Source organism: Lonchura striata, chromosome 18 (genome assembly GCF_046129695.1).
Source record: "Lonchura striata isolate bLonStr1 chromosome 18, bLonStr1.mat, whole genome shotgun sequence".
Taxonomy (NCBI): domain Eukaryota; kingdom Metazoa; phylum Chordata; class Aves; order Passeriformes; family Estrildidae; genus Lonchura; species Lonchura striata.
This window is the reverse complement of record NC_134620.1, coordinates 4,424,393-4,449,682: the sequence shown is the minus strand read 5'-3', so window position 1 is coordinate 4,449,682 and position 25,290 is coordinate 4,424,393. Positions and strand designations below refer to the sequence as shown.

General features: G+C 44.6%; 1 protein-coding gene across 5 annotated transcripts; it reads right to left on the bottom strand.

Annotated features, from left to right (window-relative positions):
- Positions 1-102: 102 nt before the first annotated feature.
- On the bottom strand, positions 103-24,650 carry PISD (phosphatidylserine decarboxylase). Of its 5 annotated transcripts, XM_021549970.3 has the most exons (9): positions 14,032-14,108; positions 13,733-13,803; positions 9,254-9,669; positions 7,467-7,632; positions 5,223-5,459; positions 4,960-5,098; positions 4,089-4,235; positions 3,154-3,314; positions 103-2,847 (listed from the first exon to the last, which is right to left on the bottom strand). In XM_021549970.3, the coding sequence occupies exons 3-9, from the start codon at positions 9,448-9,450 to the stop codon at positions 2,623-2,625; spliced, it is 1,272 nt and encodes a 423-aa protein (XP_021405645.2). In that variant the 5' UTR covers positions 9,451-9,669; positions 13,733-13,803; positions 14,032-14,108; the 3' UTR covers positions 103-2,622. The 5 variants fall into 5 exon arrangements, with proteins under 5 accessions (XP_021405645.2, XP_021405648.1, XP_077643265.1 ...); XM_021549973.3 differs by lacking the exons at positions 7,467-7,632; positions 9,254-9,669; positions 13,733-13,803; positions 14,032-14,108 and adding exons at positions 17,692-17,867; positions 21,536-21,630; positions 24,567-24,650; XM_077787139.1 differs by lacking the exons at positions 13,733-13,803; positions 14,032-14,108 and having other exon boundaries at positions 9,254-9,370; positions 9,448-13,683.
- Between the last annotated feature and the right edge of the window lie 640 nt (positions 24,651-25,290).

Sequence of the window (25,290 nt, the reverse complement as noted above, 5' to 3'; positions counted from 1 at the left end):
TTTTTTATTGTTACTTTAGGCGATCAAAACCAAACTGGAGCTACATCTACCTCATGCTGCACTTGCAATACCTAGTTTAGGTTACCTGTCATGCCACAAAGATTAAGCAACACAGATAAGACTCTTTATTTCAAAATGTTTGCAATTAAATGAGTTCATGTCAGTAAGTCATACACTTTGACATACAAAAATACCGTGCTACTGATACAGTTGAATTAAATGGATTCTCCATGCAGGAGAAATTCACAGCATTATCAGTACCCTCGAGGAACTTTTTCACTCCTGGGGTGCATTGCTGCCCCTGCATCACAAGCAATGTTGGTTTATTAGCTTGCTCTGCACAGTATTAAAACCATCAAAACAACAGCCACTTGCATGCTGAATCCTCTCTTCCTTCTGAGATTTCTAATAAAGCAAACATCAAGCAACCCATCCTCCATCACTAGGCTAATATTTACCTTCAGATACTATGGATGATGCTGCTGAGTAGGAAGAAATTAAAGCTTTAACTTCCTTTGGCTTTGTCTGGATGTCATAAACCCCAGTGGAAAAGAAGGAAAAGATTCAGTTGTCTTTTTCTCTCATCCACCGGAAAAAACCACTTTCTCTTGTTAACATGACATTGAAATTCAATCAAAAAGCTCACCCTAATTTTATCCTCTTGGGGCTGATATTTGCCTTACACTTTTCTCACTCTCAAAGGTTTTAAAAAGACTTGTATCTGGTACTTTACTGCTGCAGGAGTAAACTTGCTAATACCAAGAATTTTAACAAGATAGGTGGCTGAGAGCCACTTCAAGCTTTCAAACTCCTCCCTGTGTGAGGAAACACTGACTCCTGGAGCCAAATGAATTTTCTCCTGCTTGTCACCCAAACAGCCACCCTCATCTGACTCATGCTGGGCTACATCACTTAGAGGCAGTTTATCATCCTTTCCTTCCTGATGACAAGCTAAGCATACAGGACTTGGCAAATTGGACATTTGTACAACAAAATTATATTCTATTTTCTGCAGTGCATACAAAGAAGGGTTTCTTTAGGAGATCAGAGCTTATCAAAGCTTGTCATCTCCTTGAAGTAGCAGAAAAGTAGCTCAAGCAAGGAAGTAGTATGAGAAATCTTTCAGAAAGCACAAAGGCAGGTTTCATAAGCGTGTCCACTCCAACAAGCTCTGGATAGCAAAATCAGTTCTAAATGTTTGAGTGCTGGGACTTGAAACAGTTTATTCTTAAAAACCAATTTATACATTGCTTTAAAATTCGATTCCTCTTCACTTTGGCAGTGGTTTTTGTCAGTGCCACATGCAGTAGATCCAAGGTGTTAGCTTTTAACTCTTCTTGATGTGAAGTCATGAAGAGGCTTTAAAATTTTACAGTGGATTACACTTCAGCACAAGGATTTCAGCCCCCAGCACATTCCTAGCATTAACTATGAGGGTAGAAGTCAGAGCCAGTGTGTTTTTTTGGTTTGTATTTTGAGTAAGATGAAGTTGTTGCCCAGTTAAGGGAAGGCCAGACTGGCACCTGGGAAGCAACAGGGGATTTCTTTAAAGAGCCATAAATATTTTAAACACAGTCAGTGCATAGGACATTTCACTCTGTACACTAAAAATTGGTCCTGAAGTAGCTGAAGCTGTCCTTTAACAGAGGAAAAAATTCTTCAAGAATTTAGTGACAAAGTAACAAGATACATAGCAGAAAGAAAAAGCTTACTTTAGTTGCCATCACATTACCCAGCAAAAATATGCCCTGTGTCTTCTAACTCCTTAATCCAAGAGGTGAAGTTAACTGTCTTTCATAAAGACAAAAGCTTTAAGGCCTGGAATAGCAAAATAAAACAGTGGATTAGGAAGAGGACACAGAGCTTTGTCTATCTTAAAAAAAAGTTGCAAGATGACAAGTTCTGTTGCCTGGAATGTAGACACTATTTTCAGGTTTAAAATACAGTGCAAAGTCCATGTTTGAAGGGACAATGTCAGACAAAAGAACTAAAGCTGTTTAACAGTACAAAATTCAGGATGAGTGTCACTCATTGTACTGACTGACTGTTGTACATTTTACTTTGGGCCATGAAGCCACACCAGCAAATTTCACTGTTTGGCCATATGTGCATTCAGAGACTGCTTTCATCTAGGAATTTGGGTGGAGTTTCTTAGAATAAAATAAATATGAGAATATATTCTTTACTCAAGGTCTGAAAAACAGATACTGAAGGTACAAAGTCTGACTCAGCCTGTCCCTTTAAATACAGGTAATCTCTACCTCCACCCTTTCCCACTGCACCTGCCTAGGAAGGCTTAAAAGGGACTTAGAGGCTGTAAGAACATAATTATCCTGTGGCACATTCAGGGGAGAACATGAAAGACTCCAGGCACAGAGTGGGCCTGAAACCACCATGGGCAAGATCTTTAAAGGCAGCTGTAGCCAATACATCCATGATCATTCAATTCAGTTTCTACATTCAGCAGCAGGTAAATGTAGACCAAATACTTTCAAGTTTAATGCAGCAGTGACATCTTTTTTCCTCCTCACCCAGGTCCTGCTGAGTGATACAAACTTGGTAAGTGAAACACTCAGTGGTGTGAAGAGTCCCTTTTTATAAAAAATCTTGCTGAGACAGTTCCTATAGAGAGCCCAGTGCTTCTCCAAAGCGGATTTTCTGTCCAGTTTTGAGGTTGAATCTGAAGTCCTTGGGGGCCTCAAAGATTAGTACGATCGTAGAGCCTAAGTTAAATTCCCCTAAATGTTCCCCTTTCCTCATGGGGATTCCCTCCTTGTTGTTGTTGGATATGAAGCTGAAGTCATTGTAGGAACCTTTAGAGTAACTTGGACTGTTCGTGTGCAAGTCCTGTACAGAGAAGGAAGAAGAGAAGGATTTACTGGAGCATTTCAGTGCTCTGTATTCATTCATCACCACAGCTGTGGACTGTACACACTCACGCATTTTCCATGCACAAACTCACAGTTCAAAGGTACAATAGCAATATTTTAAAAACTGTCCATATTGAAGACAACATTGTTTAGATCAGTCTTACAATATCACTACTGTGAAACACCCCAATTTCAGGGTAATAATATTTTTTAAAAAATTTTGTTATGCTGCACCAACCTCAACCATTAACACCAGAAAGGTGCCTGCTATGACTCTGCTCACCTGGTCAAAGTAGATGCGGATGGAGCCCACGTTTGTTGCTCCTACAGCTGTTAATGAGAAGAAGCCATGTTTCCAGTCACCTCTAAGGACAACCCGCTCATTGTGGCAGAACAGTTCCTTGATCCAGCGAGCAACTCCAGGATTCACAGACATCAGAGAACCTGAAGAAGTGAGAAAATATTCAGGTTAGCTTATCTGGTTTGGAGCAATATTGTAATGCCACTCAGATGATGTTTTCAGTGTAACTGGAGCTGATCCAGTAAACAACTCTGTCCGTTATTTGTAGGAAGAGAGGCAAGTGCCAGGCAGAGAAAATGAAAGAGAAGTCTGTGCTGAAAACAAAGGGGTCACAGAAGGATGTGTGTGGTGGGTCAAGCTCTCTCTCATGGTGTTTGAAACCAAATCCAAATACGTAGGGTTTTGCTAGATACCAAGAAGTAAAATATTTTTATCTGCAAGAACATCTGATCCCAGCTCCAGTAGTGTAACTGTTTGGTTGCATTTTCTTTGCCAAGCACAAGCAGAGATCATACTTTGGGATACTGTTTGGTGTGATCTGCAGAACTATCTATATTTCAGAACTATCTATATTTCTATATTTCAGTTTTTCAGTGTTTGGGAACAAATCAGGTCAGCGTGACTCAAGGGGTACTTCAAAGAACTCAAACAGTTTGAATACAATAATTACAAATTATTGTAATTTGTGAATTACAAATACAAAATACAATATATTACTGTTTTCACCATTTTTATGTGATTTGCTCTGGTAAACTCTACAGCTGCAGAAGTCATTACTGTTTGAGACAAATCACTTTTCCACCATTGTCTATCATGTTACTGTACAACTTCTGCACTGGTGTGTCTCATTCTGCAGAGGCCCATAGCAGTGCTCCCTTCCATAGCTGCTCTGCAGTTTCCTAGGAACAGAAACCAACCTGGAAAATGCCGTCGGTGTGACACTGTCCAGTCCGTGGGTGAGTGGAAGCAGTGATAATCCCCTGGTGCAAGGTAAATTACACAGTGGTAGAGCTCATTCCCCTCCTTTGTGACCAGTTGTTGCTGAAAAGAGTTACCAGGTGGGGCTGCAGAAAAAGCAGGGAAAGGAAGGGGTTAAAGATATTCCTCCTGAAGTCATCTACCAAAGCCAGGTTGTGTTAGAGCCAGTGCAATAGCAGAGGATTAAATGCAGCCCACGTGGTTTGGTGAGACTACAAAAACATAGGTTTCATGCAGAAATCAAATATTTCTACATGTTCCTTTCCCTTTACAAGAAAATTAGATTCTGGATTGTTTTAATCACAGTGAAAAATTTTATTTTGGAGTTTGTCCTTCCCTAAGCAAAATAGCAGAAACTGAAATCCAGTACAACAGAATTGTTATTAAAGCTACCCTTTAAGAACACAATTTGTGAAGAGTCCTCTAAGTCATTAGAGGGGTAGTGCTTGAGCATGGATCTCATTAAGGAGTAGCTTATCCAGTTTTTGCTAGCCAGTGCTTGGGGCCATTTCAGTGTGACAGCAGGGGCGCTGCAGCCATGGTACAGCAACAAATCTTGGAGTTAAGTGTAGGAACCAAGCAACTCAGTTCAGATCATCAGAATGAGCCTTGTATAAAGCCATGGTGAGAAAGAGAAGAACTAGAACAGCGATATGGTTACCCACAAATAAAACTAACCAAAAATCAGACCTGCTTTTGTTCCTGACAATGCAAGAAAGTGTTACTTTTTTCCATCTCTCTTAGTCTTATGATTTCTGAGAACACTGCAAGGGCACAGCAGAATAAATGCAGAACTGACACAGAACTTACCCTGGCTAAAATGCATTTCGTCTGTGGAGATGCGAGGTCCCAAGAAAGATTCCAGAGAATAAGTGACCCCTTTTACTTGCTCCACTTCACAATTTTTTACCTGTCCGAAATTAAGGATCTTTCCATCAGAGGGACTAATCTACAGCAAAGAGAACAAACGGAAACAGTTAGCAGTTCATTAATTGCTCATGAAGCAGTGTCACTCCTCTGGGGGCTGAGGGAAGTGGCAGTGCTGGGTAGAGCCCTCCCTTCCCTTCACTCACCACGCTGTGCACACCGCAGACTGGCCGCGCCTGTGGTTTCAGCTTCCTGCGGAAGAACTCGCTGAGGTTCCTGTAGTGATGCAGATCCTCCACAGCTGCCTCCTTCATGTTGACCCCGAAGGTCCAGATGTACAGGCTGTACACCGGCTTCCGCAGCCACGTGGGCAGCTCCACCTGGTTCAGGCGACCCCAGGCTCGGGAGAGCAGCCGCGTTGGGACCGACTTGTACAGGGCAACCTGAAGGGAGAATTGCAGCAGGTCAGTGGTCTCCCCACCGATGGCTTCCTTGCTTCTCCCCTAACACAGGAAGGAGCAAACAGTTCCTGCAAACCCCTCCCTTGAATTCATGGGTTACAAAGAGCCTTTAAGGCAGCAAAAAATTTACACTGCACTTCATCCTCATTCCCTCCATTCTGGTAAGAATAGACAAGAGACAGGATGAAACTTAATGTAACTTTAAAGACAAGCCAGAATTTCCACTCCTTTGCAGGCTGAAGCTCCACATTAAAGTTACTGGAAACTGCCCAATGCGAGGCTTACAGAAAAAAGAGACATTGCACATATTCTAGTAGAACACTAATCAGAAAGGTTTCATATTATCAATATATAAATTGTTGTGAGTAACTAAATGAAAATTGACTGGAAGATAAGTTCTCAATGTTGGATGACATGCTCCTCAGATGCTGCTGCTACTGAGGGTGTTTCCCACACACAGTACTGTGTGTTGTATGCTCTAATTACACAAGCACCATCAAAGAAATGTACCCACTGGATGCAGCTACACAGGTATAAACTTACACCAGCCTTACTCCTTCTCTCACAACAATGGGAGCTGCTAATTGCAAGAATATAAAGCGCCTTTATTTCTGTAGAAATACACCTTTAGACTTGCACCAAACCCCACATTTTTGCAAGGAAAACAAATGAAAGAAAGTTGGCAAGAGGTATCTGCTGTTGATGAAAGTGGAGAGATGACAACATCTTTCTGTTGATAATTCCAGCAGACAACTCTTCTGGGGTTTGTGGTACTTGCTGTCAGCCAGGAAGCTCACATGGCTATGATGTAACTGGAGGAAGCTGGGGAATATGGACCAAGTGAACTGAACACTCTGAAACCAGTTTTGCAAAGGGAAGTAGTGATCTGCTGACTGGTGCTGCGTTTTTTAACAGCTACATTCAATTTGCAGCTAAAAACTTGGGATTTTTCTTAGTGAGAGTCATTTGTTCTCAATCATATCCTTCATGATTAAGTCTTGCAAAACACAGCCATAAACACAAACAGAAGTATGCACTGGCTCCATCAAACCAAATACAGCAAATTAAGATTTCACTTACAAAACACCATCCTGTGTACATATAGGGATATTTCAGAAAGGAAGTACCAACCTAATCTTACTTCAGATAAAACCTTCTAAATGAACAGTACTTTAGGTTATGTAAGCTGAAGTGCTGAAGAAAAAATGTTGCCATTTTATTTGACATGCCCTATACTGTATTAATTAATTGATTAACTTAGCTAAAATTAACTTTGCTGTTTTCCACCAACACTGAAAATGTACATACAACTATAAAATCACACCAATTGTCAAAAGCAGTATTTCCTAGCAGCCCCTTCTCTTCAAAGGAGCCTGGTTTTCAAGTTGGTGGGATCAAACAGAACAGATGTTCAATAAAATAGGCTTAAGAATGGCAATTTTCTTCCTGTTTGCAATCAAAATACTTACTTGGTTGTTGGATTCTGAAATAGCATGATTTGTGGGGAGAATTACTATGTGTAAGGCATCCCACACCCTGCTCTCAACAGTGTCAGAGCAGAGATTTGTGTATCATTTGGACATGCTCGACTACAAATGCTCAATGAACTCTAGGAACAAACCCTCTTGGTGCAAAAATAACAAAAAAACAAGAGGCAATTTCAATACGACTAGGAAAACAAACTTGCCAAAACGTCTTTCTTGTCCTAGCCCTGATACTGTGAGGTGACTGAATTCCTTCAGAAGTTTCTGTTGACTTTCCCTGACTCTTAAAGGACAAAGTAATTCTCTGCTCCCGAAAAGGTCACTTGTCTGTGAAGCAACACAACCACGAACAGTAAAACTAAACAGAAGCACAAATTGCACCTCTGCTTTCACACCAGTGAGCAGCAGGCTGTCCTGCATGGAGCAACTCTTCCCCCCAGCTGCTGCCAGCTCCTCCAGGACACAGCTCCCAGCCGCGGCGCGCGAGAGACCTGCTGACACTTACCCTGCTCACAGGCCTCCATCCCACTCTGGTCAAGGGCTTAAGAGCACCGAAAGGCAGAAGGTAATAGAGAATAGTCAGAGGCCAAGAACGGAGTTTCAGAGCAGGCCTAGACATACAGCTCAGCTGGCCCAACCTTCGCCTCAGGGCCAGCTGGGGGAATTGCAACCTGAAAGATTACATACACAACATCAGAGGGTCAGGCATCTCAGCTGCAGAGCCACCAGCTACCGACAGCTGGGTGAGTTATTCCTGCTAAATGTTTCTTAATCTTTGATCCTACAAGTCTTTACGCCTTTATTTTGATCAGTTCTTCCCCTTCCCAAAATAGAAGAACAGTTTATCTAAAAAATAAAAGTCTTCCATCCAAATAATGGTGTTCACCCTCATAGGTCACGTTACATGAACAACACCCTCAAAAATTAAAGGTAAGACTAGTTTCCAGATCTTAAAGCCTTGACTGAGTATATCCTGGTTCCAAATAGGGAACATGTGCACAAAGCCAATATTTCTACTACTGCACAATAATCTAGTCTCCATAGCCCAGTAATCAACTCCCCTGCCTCATAACCAGTTGCATCTCTGACTTTTTTTGTTACATGGATGTCCTGAGAGAGGCCTCATTTTGCACAAATGGCCATGGGGAGAAGTTGACCTTCTAACTCTCACAGAGAAAAGCTACTCAGCTTCTTAGAAAGGACAGACATCAAGGGCCTCAGTTCAGACCCTTGCAGGAGGTCTGGATGCAAAACCCTTCAGGTCCCCATTTATTCTTTGGCTCCTACTCATGAAAAAACCACTGGCATTTCCAAGGTCACATTATCAAATGGAAATCTGTGTACCTGAGGGCAAACTATTAAAATGAGTGACTGAACTCCTGGCTAGGAGACTGTTCTCCAACCAGGACACAGCGACACGCGCACACAAACTGAAGTGGCACAGTCTGGCTGTTCCCAATGGCTCACTCTCTCAAGGGATCCTGTGACATTGAAGAAGAACTACAAATTACTGCGTTATGTCTTTCTGAGATGGAAAGAAGCTGAGAATTTAAAAGGAAATTTTCTTGCCAACTTGTTCTTTTCAAAACTTGGATCAGAATTAAAATATCAGGCAGACAGGTATAACTGTCACCAGTTTGGGATGCAAGATGGTGCTTTTGGCTCAGAGATGTTTTTTCTGCAGTGAACACAACTTCTTTCCCATGAAGAACTGATAAATAGAGAATTATTTGTGCATCTTAATGCAACAGGGAAGAAGAACCCTGAGCAGAAGTGCCGTCTTAGCAGAGTTACTGCAGGCTTCTCAGCAGGAGGTAGGACTGACTTGACATGGGAATAGGAAGGGACACTTCACTTTCTCCCTCCCATCCGTACCACCCAGCAGCCTGCAAGGGCTGGCAGGCCAGGAGCCGGGTTGAGTCCCGTTCTCCCCCTCCCGCTGCTCTCCCCCCCTTCACTGCAGTCGCTCCTGGACCAATCCCTGCAGAGCTGCATCGCGTTGGAGCCCTCGGGCTTCTCACTGCCTTGGCCTGGTTTCAGAGCGGCCCCTCAACTAATTTTTCCATTCTCCTAGTGAAAGAGAGTTGAAGGGAAAGGAATGGAAGCTTCCCCATTCCCCTTGTCATGGAACAGCTTGCCCTTCTCTGCCAATACAATGTATAAGGAGCTTTATAGTAATTAGGCCAAACAAAAGCTTCGCAGATGGCTCCCGCTCCTTCTGCCCAGAAACCCTCCCAGCCTCCCTCCCGCTTCAGTCACTATTCCTGCAAAGCAGAAAATACTGAACAGTACCTGAAACGAGTTCTCCTACTTGGTGTCCCACCGGCAGAGCCAGCTGGGCCTGGACTCTCCAGCTGCGGGTGCTGGTCCCCGGCACAGCTGCTGCTGCCGCCGTTCCCTGAGCGCAGCCTCCGGACATGAATTTTAACTTTGCGGAGGTTGTAGCAAGAGGGTGGAGGGTTAGATAAAGCTTTGTAGCATCTCACCATTTCCCTGTGTGGAGCTCTGGTCCCTGCAGGGTGTTTGACTGACACATCGTCAGGGTGACGGCTGTTGCAAGGCTCAGTCTTTTTTCCTCTACCTCTCTTTCCTTTGCTTGCTCCGGCACAGGAGAGAGGACACGGCGTCACAGTTCCTAAATCCCCCGCCGGTTTGTCTCTGGATTCCCTCTCTGTTTCCCACTTGAATCTCTGCTATGAGAGTTGCAGCTATTGCAAACAAACAGGCATTGTGTCACATTTCAACATCCCACTACAAAGCCGACTCTGCACACGATAAAAATGAGCTGTCCATATGAGCAGTCCTTGCTTCTTGCTAGTCCGGGTGGCCATTGAAACCCAACTCCCCAAAAAACACCCTGCCGTTTGTCCCAGGCTGCTGGGCAGCAGTGCTCTAGTGAGAGGAGCAGCCAGCTGGCCCCGCACAGCTCATCCCAGCGCCAGCCCGAATGCAAGGCTGGGAGGAGGAGTGGGGCGGAGAAGAGGAGGAGGAGGAGGAGGAGATAACTCCCAGCTTCAATTCTGCAGTGCAGCAGCTGCTGCTAAGAATTCTGGACTGCTGGGCACCAAAAATCCTTTCCTGATCTTAGTGTCCAGCTTGTAAAGAACAAAACAGAAGGGAAAGGAATGTCCTTCTATTTTACAGCTCTTGCCAGACACAAACATCCATCTGCGGAAACCTCCTTCCATCTCAAAACACTCAGTTAAGGGAAGAGGTAATGGACATTCTTCTACACATAACCAGATACATACAAAATAAGCCAGTTTTAGGGCCAGCTTGAGAATTGGGTAAAAAAAGTGATATGTGTCTTATTATGTGACTTTTAGTACTGTCACAGTTTTTATGTCCAGTAGAACTAAAATACAAAACAGTTGGAAAGGAAGCTGGTTTGATCTTTAAAGACCAAAGACTGCACTGTTTCTAAGCATTCTAAATATACAGAGAAATTTCCCTCTTTAATCCTACAGAACACACCTCAAACATTGGTGCCTGGGTTTGGATTGTTAAGGGAGCCTTGCTTCAAGAAGTGGAAGTCAGATAACTACATGTCACCTCAGGATTAACCAAATACTCAGAACAATTTCAGGGCTGACCCTCTAGTGGTTCCATTTCACTTCTGCTTTCTGCTAAACCTGGGTTGAAAACAAACAAAAAACCCCCTCCTTGTTTCCAAAGCTTTCTAAGCACCATGAAAATTCTGTGGCTAACAGAGTAGATCAAAAAGAGCACTGTTGCTATGATTGAGGGAATTGTATTGTAATAGGGATAAGGCAGGAGGAGTGGGAGGACCTGCAGGAAAAGCTAGAATTAACTAGCTAATGGCATCCCAGTCAGGCCTCAAAAGGAAAATACTCAAGCAGTAATTGTGTATTTTGATTGGCCTTCAACTCCAAATATTACAGATACTCCCTAGAACCACCTCTGGAGAACCTGCATTAGAGTATTTTTCTCAGGAAGAAAACTTCTATATGGTATTCTATGTGTCAGATAGTTCCAAGACCTGTGTGCATGTTGTTCTAGATGGATTTCAACAACTTCAAATTTTAAAATATCCAAGCTAACTGAAAGAAGGGAAATTTAAGATCAGTGAAAGCATTCAAAATATCCTCCTTCCTCCCTGAGCCTTGCGCCAACTCTTTTTGTTTTCCTATTTAAAATATCATTTAGTCTTTCTCTGGCTGGCACAAGAAACTCCTACACAACAAAATGATGCCATCTGTATAGTAAAATGCTGAAAGCAGTTAGCCAAAATCCTATCAAAATTCAAAGAAAAGCAACAAGGAGCTAGTTCTTGATTCAATGGGAACATTAAGAATTACCACTCGTAGACACTTAATTTTAAACAGCAACAAGCTAAATCCTCAACATTGTTTCAAAAGAAACTTCATCAGACCAAGACAAAATTATTTTTTACACTGAACACGTGTGTTCACAGAACTGTGGGGAGAGAGTGAGTTTGGCACTGGTGGAGCTGGGCAGGAGCAGCAGAGCAGCCAGGCCAGCAGCTCCTGCAGCCAGGGTGGAACCCTGCTCCCCTTCCCATCCCATCTCCTGTGCAACCTTCACCCTCACAGAGAGAGAGCAAACACATCTTATCACCTTTGCGTCAGTGCTCTTCCCTTCAGGATAAGGGAGGTAACCCACAAGCTCTTCCAGTAAAATTTTATCCCTCAAAAGGCTTTTAAGGAATTATAATATTCTCAGCTGAGTAAGCATGATTCTAAGGAAGCATGTACCCAGATAAACAGCTGGCCTGCTCCTTAAAAAAACCCAGACACTGAAATGTTCTACAGCCTGATGAAGTGGGTAGTACCACCCTTCAGTTCAAAACAAAAAATGTGGGGCAAGAGAGATTCCTCTTCAGGAAGGGAAGTCTTTTTTGGAAGTTTTTTTCCTCCACTTCTTTAAAAACTGCACACAGCCAAATAAGAAGTTTCTCTTAAGTTCTCTTCTACTCCCCTCATTATATTCACCAAGATGCCACCACCTGAGTCCTGCTGAGGTGCTGACATGCCTGGCCAGTTGCCATCCCTGCTGTGGCTGCCCCAGAAGTAACATGCAGTTCCTACAGTGTAAGAAGGCTGAAATGAAAAATCCACCCTGAATTTACCTGTTTTCCATGGGGAAAGGAACAAGAACTGCTCATCCAATAGCTCATGACAGAGAAACTCATATAATGGCATCTCAATAGCTGGACCTCTTGGGATGCAGGTAGTGCCCACAGCCTGTATCAGCTTAGAGATCATCAGCTTAGATAAAAATCTTTACAATTTTTGGTTTGTAGGGGTTGCACACTATTACCAAATTCCCCCACCTGTCTGAGCTTGCCAGAATCCATGCTGGGCAAAAAAACCAGCAGTTACCAGCAGGTATGAATCCATAGAGAATTATTATCTCATAGAGAACTGCTAATCTGCCAGCTATTCAACAGCTTCTACTCTGTCAGCTCAAATAAGCATCAAATCCAGTGATCTCTTTTAATTACTTGTCGAATTGTGAACTACTCAAGTCCTTCTCTCAAGTTTTAAAAAACAACAGAGTAAGGCAGTTGCAAGAAAGACTAATATGCAATTGAACTGCAAACCTGCAGCCTCGGTTTTAAACCGTAAGCATGAATCATTAGGCTTGGAATGTGCTGGTCAGTGCTCAAAGCCCTCTGGTCAAACTTTCTACATTTGGTCACAGAACTACTGTTTAAAAAATGCACTGAGTGCATCCCAGTGCTGTACCCAAGTGCCAGCAAAAACTACGGGCGCGGTACTCTGAGCGTTCCTTTCCCAGCAGTAATCGTTCCACATCGCAAAGCTCATCCCTGCTCCCACCCAAGCTCCGCAGGCAGCCCGGCAGGACAAACGCTGGATACTGCACACCCAGGCAGCAGCTCCCGAACTGCGAGAGCACAGCAGAGCGCCCCGATGCCGGAGGGAAACCCGAGCGCTGCCAAGGCCCGGGATTGCCGGGCAGCGGCCGCGGCCGGCTCCGGCTCCTGCGGGAGGAGCTCCCAACGGGACCGCTCTCCGCGGACTGACAGCGCCGTGATGGACCGTGCCGTGCTCGGCTGCATCGACCCGTGGGGACCGAAACTCTTTACTTCGCATTTGAAAAGGCCTTTCTATACATTTTCTCTTCGCGTATTAGGAAAAAAAAAATAACATTTTATTGCTCTACCCTAACTTTACAATGCTGCTTCAGTTACTTTGTATAAATAGAGCAGGGAAAAAAAGAACTATTTTAGGATAGCCTAACTGGACGACTGGGTTCTGAATTCTGTGCAAAAAGCCTATTATACAGTCTCAAAGATCTTCTGTGAAGCAAAGAGATAGACTTTATTTATTTTACAAAGTGACATGAAATTTGATGGCACCCTTTTAATACTTTGTAGTAGTAATTTCCAATTAATGGTTTAAAACAACACTCTCCAGTACCACCTCCTACTACCGCCCCCATTATTTTAGCTTAAGATATCGGTAAAGCAAACTCTCAGCCCCATAAAGTATCGCTAAAGGAAGCATAAACCGCGTTACATCCCCCCACAGAGCAGCACCCGGCGGAAGCTGCGCAAGAGCTCCGGCGGCTCCGCGGCCCCCTGCGCTCCCCGCGGGACTCTGGACTGCGATAAGGCTGGTCCAGCAGACTCATTCTGTTTCAATCTACTCAGAGATTACTCATGAGTCGACTTTGGAACATCACTAAAACTTCCAGCAAGACAAAGTGAATCACCCCTTGACCGCCAGCCCTCGCACATCTACCCTGCGGTGCGGTAGCCCTTACCTGATGCTCAGGAAAGTCTCCTTCGTCCCGCCTTTCCGCCTTCACTCGCCAAAATACGACACCGACCCTTCCTTTCAAAGCAGTTTTCAGACACGTGAGCAAAGTTCAGCGGGCTGCGAACCCCCCATCGCGCCGCAGCCCTCCCGCCCCCTTCTCCGGGCAGGGGAGCGGCCGGGGGCGGCCCCGCAGCCCCGGGGCCCCGCAGCCCCGCGGCCCCGGCGGCCCCGCAGCCCCGCGGCCCCGCGGCCCCGCGGCCCCGCAGCCCCGCAGCCCCGGCGGCCCCGCGGCCCCGCTCCTACCTCCGCGCTGGCGCCGCCGGCCGCGCTCCGCGGCTGCCGGGCGCTGCCGCCCGGCCCGGCCTTAAGGAAGCGGCGCGGGCCGCGGCCCTGCCCCGCCTCCGGCCGCTGCTCGGCGGCTCCTGCCCGCAGCGCCCCGGCCCCTTCGGAGGAGGGGCCAGGGCAGCAAAAACGCAAACGGAGAGACCGGAGGGCTCCCAACACGGCGGCCCGCGGGAGGGTCGGGCGCTCCTGGGCATCAGCGCTCAGCTTCCCAAAGAGCCGCTGGCCCGGACAACGGGGAAAGAGGGAGACTTGTCGGGGAGCAAGGCACCGATGCGGATTCTGGGCACTGCACAACTTGCCACCGCGTGTCCGGGTGTGGGAACGCAATCCCACACAGGCACTGGCAGCCAAAGCAGCAAAGTGTGCTCCAGTCTCACAAACTGCTTCCGAAACGCTCTGACAAATTGCTCCATAAGCCCAGCAAAGCGCCCAGGAAGATGCACAGGAAGTTGCACGAGACAGAACAGACTCATCTAGTCAAAAGGCCTTCCCACTGTTTAGATTTTAAAAAAACCCATAAACCCAAACTGGTTTTATTTGGTTCCATTTTCCAAGACAACTGAAAAAAACATTTACACCATTGCCGCCTTTACACAATCTGATGCCGTTGAAATGTCACTGGTTGTAACATTTTCTGACCATCTTTCTTGTGTACTTTGAACCACTTCACAAGGATTTTTTTTTTTATAATTGCATAGATGCGCCAATAAAACTCCAAGCATCAGAATCTGGGAGCATGAATGAGGAATAAGAGACCAACTGGAGATTATATTTCTTCTTTAGTCGAATTAAAAAAAACCAACAAACCCAATTCTTCCATTATTAGCTTTTTCCTGAACTTGAAACACACCTCTTACCATAACACTGAATGTCTCCTCTGGGCCAAGAAAAGCACCTCTGTATTGTACTGACATATGAACTCCAGTATCCTCTGTTACATAAATACAAGCACTTCCTGACATCAGTAAGAAAGACTGTTGTTCTTACCTCTGAGAATCCTGATCCTAAACCTATGCTCAAACACTCTCCTGGTGAGTTAAGTTGTTTTTAAAAACTGGCCCTTGACAATAAGCTGCAGTTTGAACACTTCAGCTCATTTCAGAGACTTTACTGTGCTTTCCTGGCACATGTCACTCCAATAAACACTGCTTTTTCCTTACACAGAACAGAGCAAACTACTGCAGCAAGGGACATCTACAAGTTCCACTCTCAAAACACTGGTTCATCTGCTCTCTCAGTTCCTCCAATCTCCCTCACTGGCCAAGCCTTCCCACAGTAATTCTTTGATCCTGTATGAACAGTGCCCTGGTGCCAGGTAAGATGAAGCAAAATGCCTCTAGTTAGCATATGAATGGCATGCCATGCATGCAGATCCCAGCCAGGAAATGTCCTGTGGCAGCAAAGATTTGGAACAATAAGCTTCCATCCGTCTGATAAACATCTACCTGTCTCCCTCCAAGCCCTCTGCTTTACCTCATCTAATTAAATGAAAGCTGATCCCCACTGGTATTCACAGTAGGAGACACTAAGGCGTTAATCAGCTCAAGCTATTAGCGACAGAATGTCTCTAAGAAAACTACACAAAGAAAAGGTCTGTGCTAAGGAAACAGTAGCTCCGTCTTTCCCTGTGGAGAAACTTAAGGGACACTTGACTTGCACCAGATTAATTTCCCCACCACCACCATTCTTTTATGAAGCTCAAGCAAAACAAAACCACACAGAAGTGTACCGACTCTGTAATTCAGTCAAAAATGATGCACACCTCAAGTGAGCATCCCTGCATGTGCCTCTGCTATAGGGAGAGCTTCCCTGCCAGCCCAGCAGGGTTAACACCAATTAGCATCTGTCTTTTCAGAAGCAGGGCAATCTGCCTTACACGCAGAGCTGGCAGGTGGAAGGTGGTCCACATTCCCACAGGAACACGAGGCTGGTACCCTGGAATCAGCACTTCAGAGCAGCAGGCCCAGCAGTGAGGGCACATGCACCAGTTCCTTGTTCTGTTAGTACTCTTTCAAAGCCCATTCAATCACACTTGGTCACTTTGCCTATGCAAAGGCTTATTCTGCCCTAAAAAGAAGACAACATCCCCCCTTCCACAACCCTTAGTGTGATGCAAAAAACCGAAACAATGGAAAATAATAGGTCAGCAAAAAACCCTACTTCACTCTACAATAAAAAGGAACAATGCAGCTCTTATTTTTCTTGAATCCTTCATTGTTTGGAATATTTCTCGCAATGTGTAACCACAGTTTCTCTTTGCTCTTATTTTTCTTGAATACTTCATTGTTTGGAATATTTCTTGCAATGTGTGACCACAGTTTCTCTTTTTCCTCATAACCATTGAGCTTCCTTTCCCTCCCGCAGAAGCATTCAACAGAACTCAAACACATCAGGAAGGACTGGGATGTCTTGTTAGCCTCTCCTACTAGGGTCTGCTGCATCTGGGGCCCTGCTTATCAATTTGAAATTCTTTGTGTGTTTCCCCAAATACCTTAAAGCTGTTTCATCAAAAGCAACACTCTTGGCTTCACCAAATAATAATAAACCAGCATATCAGTATAATGAAAGAAGGCAAATGCAATAAGAGAATTACCCAATTTCATACCAAAAAGTAGGAATAGTAACAAAAGAATATTTGTTTTCAAGCATCAAAATTGAATTGACATTGCCTTGTTACATAAATACTCTGCGGACACTTACCAGTTTTTTTTTCAATGAGAACCCATTTGAAACAAACTTCAGCAAGAAAAGAATATACAGAAGACAGATTTACAGACAGATTCCTCAGGAGCTATCACAGGCTAAGCTGTTAGCATCTGGACTGTCTGGATCATATCTGGTTTTGGTCACTACTGAAATTTAGGGATTTCAGACTAGTCTCCCACAGGCATGTGGCCAAATCACTCACACACTAGCAGTGTGCTCAGGAATGCAAAGAAACTGGAGTGCCAGAGGTCACACTAAAGCATCTCCTACACAACTTTACAATCCTAGAATCTTTAACTCCTTGACTTCAGAAGTGGCACTGAAGCAGGCACTCAACTGGCTGTCTGGAAGAACACCACATATATTTTAACTGTCCAACGTGGAGTTGAACAATATGCTTAATACTTCAAAGGCAATACAGTAGTTACAGGAAGCCATGAAGTATTTACTTCAATGCTGCAATGGGTGTTTGACCTGTGAGTACGATACACACCATCTGCAATTCCACAATAATTTCTCAACTCCTTGGAATCCAAAAGGAAAAGGCAGAAATCCCTCAGGATCAAGAGGAATTACAGACCTAAGTGAAAAAAAAAAAAAGATGAAAGAAAGGTCTTCTGTATATTCATTCAAGAAACAGGTACGTTTTTATTAACCAGGCATTCATTCCATCTCTGCTTTCTTGTAAAGCACATATGGGTCAGCCACACTAAAAGATGGAGGTGTTGCTGGCAGTTCCTAAAGTATCATGACTTCAGCCAAATGATTTACTGAAGTGACAGAAACTTCAGATCCATGAGTTGTCAAGAGCATGTTGTCAGTAGAGGCAAATTAAAGACTGCTGTGTTGAAATGGAAGCAAAGGAGCTTCGCATCAAACGTGGCAGAAGTAAAATTGCCCGGATTTTCTTACCTCCCATTCACTTGCAAGCTTCACAGGCACCTCTATGCCCCTCTTCTCCAGCTGTTCCAACTTGTAATCCTCATATTTTCTGTATCCTGCATATCCTCCACCTGTAGCTACCAGAACATGGAAGGGCCGCAGGCGGAAGACTTGTCCCACTGGAGCAGTGTGAAACTTCTTCCTGTCTATAACAGAAAAAATCCAAAAATCACAGACTTCAGGAAAGAGAAAGCAATTCTGTGCAGTGAGGGATATGAGCTTGGGTGATGAAAATGTGATTAGAAAATAAATCTGACACAGAAGGTATGTACAGATTCTCCCGAGTACTTCAGTTATTGTAGTTTACCAAGTTACTGTAACTCAACTGACCAACACTAACTGGTCAACTGTGGTTTTAACCTCATCCTTGTCCCTGCCACCCCACATACTTCCAACATTCTTCTCAAAATATGTGTAAGGTGTGCTCCCTGAAAGCCCTGTGGGGAAATACATAACATTAGTGTCTGACGGCATCATCATAGTTTGCAGCTGTGAGAATGTTGGTACTATGTAGAATAATCATTTACTGGGGAGCAATCTGTGGTACTACTGTGAAGCTTTGTGCTTCTCAGTCATTAAAGCTTTCACTACAGTTAGGGAATCCCCAGACTCTATAGCTAACTGTAAAAGGGAAGGAAATTATGACCTGTTTCAGAGCAGGCATGGTAACAGGAAAACAGGCCCATTTCTGCTGTAATACAAGTCACCACGTGAAACACAGAGATGTGTAGTATTACATCTGGTTTTTACTGAGTAACTACCAAGGTCCTGCCTAAGTCCAGCTTTGCAGTCACTGTGAGATACAAGGACATGGTGTGGTCACTAGGCAAGAGACCAAGCATGGGGCAGGCACAACCTTCAGAGAAAACAAATCTGTCCAGGGCTAAGTCAGTATTAGACTGTGCTGCTCATGTCTGTCTGCCAGTCAGTGAGAAGTTCTCAGCAATGAGTACAAGTCACTACCTGACAGAAAATGCCCAGAACAAATTCTTGATACTGACTGCTGTCATTTCCACAGCAATCATTAACTTGGATGCACCAGAATCAAACCCAATGAACTTTATCTTGCTCCATCAAAGTCAGGCTTCTTAGGGTTTGACTATGAATGGATGCATTAGCAGCCAAAAGAATACAGTCAACACCAACTCTATTTCTAGGCACACACAGAGACAAAGCACAATTGTTTTTAAGTCTGGAAAGCTTTAGTCCTAAGGAACTGAGATGATTAGAAGCATTCAGCCATGATGCTGGAAAAGATGTCAAACAAAAATAAGAAAATAATTCTTGCCCAAATTTAGTTTTATCGAAGTAATATTTCATAATAATTTCTTTCCTATGCTTGTGGTTTGAAATACTGCTATATATCCTAAATGCATCATAAAACAAAACCAGCTTTGTTACTCTGCTAAAAAAAAGTATTTATTTTCTTGGGGAGAAAACCAAACTCAGTAAACAAACAAGGTAGCAACTACAGTTACAGTTAAAATTCTAAAAATTATTAGTTCCTAAAGAACTCAGGGAAGGAGAGGGATCATTTAGAACAGCTGAATGTTTAAAAAGACAGACTTACTTGAATTTACAAAGACTCTACAACCTTTCAACTTTGCATCACCATTTCAACAGAAATGTCTGTATACACAGACCAATGATACTCTTTAGCCCTAAACCCTTCCACCACATCTTTGGCTCTAAGTTAGCAAAGCTGCCCAGCTATTTCAGCAATTTCACAAACTCCCTAACCAAAACCCCTGAGCGGGAACAGCTTTTTCTGGTTTGGATCCAGAGAGAGGCAGTTTCTCCTTCAAAAGCATTGATTACACCCAGTGAACATTTCTCTTCCTGTACCAGTGGCCAAAGCATGTGGTGTTCCACAAGCCACAGCAAACACAATTTAAGTTGTTGATAAATGAAGAGTTGACTTTTCACCATCTCCAGCATTAATGAAACAGCACTTCTGTAACTAGTCTCCAAAATATTATCATTGCAAAGGCATCCAACATGCTTTTTTGCCCTGACAAAACAAAAGTCCACACCTTTCCCACATAAGTGGAATTCACACAAGTGTACAAATTCTAAGACAAGAACACTAGTTACTGATTCTGGCAACAGATCCAGGTTTGGGCAGCTGGCACTGCTTAGATTTCAGCTGAATATCGTGTTTCTAGTGATGCTACTGCTGCTCCCTGGAGAGCAGCATGGGAGTGTGTGGAGAGCTCATACCTTGGCACAAGAGCCACCAGCAACAAGTCCAGGGCAATGTACTGGATGCAGGACTGTCAATGTACTAATAACATTTTTAGGTACTACCCTAAATCTGAAACCCGCATAGATAAAGCCAACCTCTTCCAGAATTCTCTTAAACACTGAGTATATTCAGCAAAGGAGAATAAAAATTAGTAACTGTTTTCTTCTCTGGAACAGAGAATACACAATCCCTCAGAAATGCTGGAAAATTCAGGATGAGAAAGGAAACTGAATAATGGCAGGAGAGCTCTAGCTTATGCAGTTAGATGCAGTAACATAAACGCTGCTTCATTGCTCTGGCCAAATTAAGAATTTCTTCCAGGACATGACAGAAACACTTAGAGGAGGCCATTATAAGGGGTAGAGATAAAATTACAGAAGAGTTATCTTTCCTTTAAATCCAAATCAGAATATAAAATATCAATGAATTAGAAAATGTCAGGGTAAAATGACCTTTTCTTCCTTGTGATCAACAACTTTGCATTATGTCTCAGCTTCCAAGATTTTTTCTTCTGTAATGACTGATTTATAGACAACAAAGAGCTGTTGTTTCTATTAATCTATGTAAGCATATTTTTCAATAATGAAATATATATGATATGCCAGACAAAGCACTTGGACAGGCAAGTTAACCCAAATAAATGGTTTTGGAAAATGGGACCAATAGCTCAGCTGGCAAGGAAACAAAAATTGAAAACTATTATTTGTGATACTAATATATGGTAATGCACACACAAGTTTACAAATATTCCTTAAAAGCAAACAATAATATTTGATCTTCAAAGCATTACCCAGCTACAGAAACATCAAGTGCAAGTACCATTTTAACCAACATTTCATGTAAACCTACTTTGATTTCTTGATCTATTGAAATTAGAAGTACAGATTGAATAAAAAAGATACGTATACCTTTTCTTTCTTATAGGGCTGTTAAACTGCTGAAATCTGAATCTCTCAGACTTTTCAAGGTGAACAACTGATAAGAGCAGCACTACAAAGCAGGTGATACAGATGAATATTCTAAATATGCGTAAGTTTGATGTTGTCCTTCCAAGTTAGTCAGTTCAGTAGGTGTGGAAAGTACAGAAATTATTGCTCATCAAGTTCATTTAAGTGGGTTTTTTAAAATGTAAAAGCACTGTCCTAACATGAATCTTTCAGGTAAATTATACTGTGTTAAAAAAAAAATTAATTTTTGAACTCTATACTCCTGAGAAAACTAACTAAAGTGCAGAAAATAATTAAGCAAAATAAACCTATGACTAATGTGTTTTAATTTGCTATACAGGAACCATCTTCACTAGAAAAAAATTTCAGATGCTTTGTAAAGTTTGAAAACAACTAACAACAACAGCTCATATGAAAAATATAAACATACTTCTTTTACTATGTGGAAAACATAATTTGGAAGCTTGCGTCTAAGGAAATGCCATTAATTGTTCCTTGATGCTGGACTCCCACTCCTTTCATTTAAAAAAATTCACCTTCCCCAGTTTGAGACCATAATTTGCCTAACTTGAGTGACTGACCCTGAATTTAAAACCACTTGTAGCTACAAGCCATCACTTACCACTGAAAAATGTCCTTGAAGGAGGCTGCTTCCACAGGACTCCAGCTCTAACACACAGGTTCTTGTGCACCAGCAAGTTACAGCTGCACAGCAAGCTGCAAACACAACAAACAAGAAGGGGCTGCTTAAATACAAATGTTTAATAATGCCAATGTCAGCAGTTCAGTGTGGTGACCATCTAATATTGAGCAGCTGAATAACAGGGAAGAGTCTACTCAAATTATCATAAAATTTCCACAGAGCCTTTTGGTCTACTCCTTTCCTAAAAACAAATTGAAAAACCTGACAATTCAACTGCGCCTGTGGGTATTTATTTAATGATGCATCTTTATACTTTCTTTTTCTTAACAAATATTGACATGTTCCTCTTGGGCTGCTGTAACAGTGATACTTTTCTGAGTATTGTAAATGCTGATCTTGCCAACAGCCCTTTACAGGTAACTACTTAAGTTATCAGTACGTACTATATCTTGGCTTGTTTGGAGCTCTAAAATGCAAATAGAGTGATAAATTTTATAATTATTGTTTAGTACTTGGGATTAGTCCATTTCCACTGGGCTGCTACATTTGAGAACCTCCTACAACAGCACCTGTAAAGAGAGACACTTCGAATTTGTTTCATGTAGCTTTTGCTTTACCATCCTGGTGGGAAGGAGGAGGAGTACACAGAGAAGTTTTGGATTCCATGAAGAATGGCATTTATTAGACAAGTGGTGTAGCTGAAAAAGTAAAAAGGCTGCCAGGCACAGCAGCTCTGCTTTAGAATTTACCTTACCACTCTGTTCCCTGTTGAACTGCAGTGAGAGTGGTTCTGCCCCTCTGAAAACACATAAAATAGACTTGGAACTGGCCAATATACAGAAAGGGTTCACCCAGGACTTTTCATGTGTTTAATATATAGTGTTTAATTTCATGTTCGTAATAAATCTGACAAGAAGACATCCAGTTGTACAAGAACTGTTCCAAGTCTGTAAATAAGCATGTTTAAACAAGTATTTGACAGTAGCCTGGCAACATCCTGCTGTCAGACAGGACCACAGGGAGGAGAGGGACAGTGTTCTCACCCCAACAAGCTCAGACCCTTAGGAAGAACCAGATCTTTGTGCAACCTGTGCATTCTAAGGAGGCAGTGCCACAGCTTGGATGTCTTCATCTGCCCTCTGGCCTTTCATCTGCTCTTGATCAGATATGTGGAAGACACAATTACTTTAGTAGCTTACAAGCTATTGCATCACTTGGGGCCATTCATCTCAGGAAGTGATTATTAAGAATTTAAAGACTTAATGTCAGGCATCTACTGAGTTACATATAGGCATGATCCCTTTATTTCAAAGAAGAATGTACAGATTTCTTGTCTAGAAGTTACATCATTATGCCAGCACACTTGATAACTATGCTTTAACATTAGCCAAGGTCCAAGAGCTAAAGTTTTCTCTTATCCCCACAGCAACAGTGTCAGAATATCTCACTTTGCCCTTCACGTCCATGGTCTCTGTTCAAATCCCTGCATTAACCCAAACGGGAGAGGACAGACCCTCCCCAAGTTGCAGATTCCTGTAACCACGTGCTGAACATGCCCCACTGCTGCATCATCTCCCAGGATGTTATTTCCTTAGCAAGACAGAAAAAGTGTTCCCACTGCTGCAGAACCTGTATGTTCTACAGAGCAACAAGTTGTAATTTGTCATGAACAACGAGGTCACCTGATGTTCTTGGGTCATACCAGGCCTACCCTAATTTGTGGACTTACAAGGCCTGTTTTACAACATATTAAAACACTTGGGATAAAAGGAACAGTTGCTCATCAGTAAGCTGGGAGCCTATGGGCTACTTCTAAGGGGTTCAAAAAATAGCATTAGACTTAAATTTAGCAGAAGAGTTTTCAAATCCTAAAAAGCAATGGAAAACATTATTAAAACTTAACTGCAGCCTAAAGCATTAGTATTTGAGACATTTATTAGCCTTCTTACATAATAGCCTACAGAAAAATGCAGTCAGAACAGAACAAGTTGTGTTGGCTTCACAGGAGCATCCAAGAGCTGTTCTCACTGCTGGGGCAGGGCAGGGCACCTGGGACTTGGTATGTCCTCAGACAGTTTAAGGATACAACACGTAACCCTAAGCTCTTACCAAAATTGTTTTGGTGTCCCACACTGGAAAATCAGTTTCCATCTTACTCTGAAACCTGCCTAAAAACAGGCACAGACAACAAAACTAAACAGTCTCACCTTCCCTGCTCCTGACAGCCTGACCTTGATGGGTACAAATGCATGTTGGAGTATTGACCTCCTGCCTCTCCCATCCGACTGGAGGCTGATGGAAAAGGAACTGCCAAGGAATTCCATGTTAACTGCAGCCCCTCTGTGTCTTCAGCCATCTCTGGACGAGGGACAGCTCGTACTGTCAGCACTGAGGCCAGAGGTAACAGAACGCTCTGTGCACACGGTGTTTTCTCCAGGTTTTGAGAGAGAAAGGGGAATAAGGGGACTGTGTGTTCTATTCAAGAGCAGAGAACTGTGGCCGAGAAACAGCATTCTTTAAGCTGTTTAGTTGCTATGAAAAGCACAACCTGTAAGAGGATATCTCCTGTAGAGGAGTATCAGTGCCCGGCCAGGTGCTTCTCCTCACAGCCATCCCCCCGGCTTGCATAACCCGAGGAGCTGCAGCTGCTCCCCATCTACCGACTGCTACTCAGCACTTCCACACTGACAGCTACAGACTGCAAAACCGAGTCACAGCTACACAAGGCCACACGCTCCTCGTTCTTAGAGTGCTTAAACCCCTTATCTTCCTTTCCAGCTTGGAGAAGGAGGGCAAGGCTCCTCACACATGCCAAGGGCAGCGCCAAGGCTGCAGAGACAACCGCACTCACCCCGGTAGGGAAACGTCAGCGAACGAGGGGGGCGAGAAGGGGGCGGCTGCGGCCCCCAGCCCGGCTCCTCCTCCCCCGCGGGGTGCCGGCTGTCAGACAATGACAGTGACAGTGGCAATGAGAGTGGCAATGCCAGGCCCAGCCCCGCCGTGCCCGTACCTGCTCCGCGCCACGGCCGCCGCCATCTTCCCGCGCCGCCGCCGCCGCGTCCTCTGGCGCGTCCCGCGCGCGGGGGCGGGAACAGCGCGGGGGCGGGGGCGGGAACAGCGCGGGGGCGGGAACAGCGCGGGGGCGGGAACAGCGCGGGGGCGGGAACAGCGCGGGGGGCGGGGGCGGGAACAGCGCGGGGGCGGGAACAGCGCGGGGGCGGGAACAGCGCGGGGGCGGGAACAGCGCGGGGGGCGGGGGCGGGAACAGCGCGGGGGCGGGAACAGCGCGGGGGGCGGGGGCGGGAACAGCGCGGGGGCGGGAACAGCGCGGGGGGCGGGAACAGCGCGGGGGCGGGAACAGCGCGGGGGGCGGGGGCGGGAACAGCGCGGGGGCGGGAACAGCGCGGGGGGCGGGGGCGGGAACAGCGCGGGGGCGGGAACAGCGCGGGGGGCGGGAACAGCGCGGGGGCGGGAACAGCGCGGGGGGCGGGAACAGCGCGGGGGGCGGGAACAGCGCGGGGGCGGGAACAGCGCGGGGGGCGGGAACAGCGCGGGGGGCGGGGGCGGGAACAGCGCGGGGGCGGGAACAGCGCGGGGGGCGGCGCCGCCCGTGAGGGCAGTGGCGCTCGCGGGCGCGGCGGGTGTGAGGGGCGGTATTCCTGAGGGAATTCGCCCTGTGGGGAGCGGTTCATTCCTGAGGGGAGACCCGCAGTGGGGATGCGGGTGCGAGGCTG

Bases quoted from the DNA above. Each gene is read 5' to 3' on its own strand.
- PISD (XM_021549970.3), bottom strand. From the start codon at position 9,450: ATGGTGAGATGCTACAAAGCTTTATCTAACCCTCCACCCTCTTGCTAC. The intron at 3,315-4,088 runs GTTGGTTTCTGT...TCACTTCTTCAG, and splicing joins ACACCGACGGCATTTTCCAG to GTTCTCTGATGTCTGTGAAT. The intron at 2,848-3,153 runs GTGAGCAGAGTC...TTCTCTGTACAG, and splicing joins TCCGCATCTACTTTGACCAG to GACTTGCACACGAACAGTCC.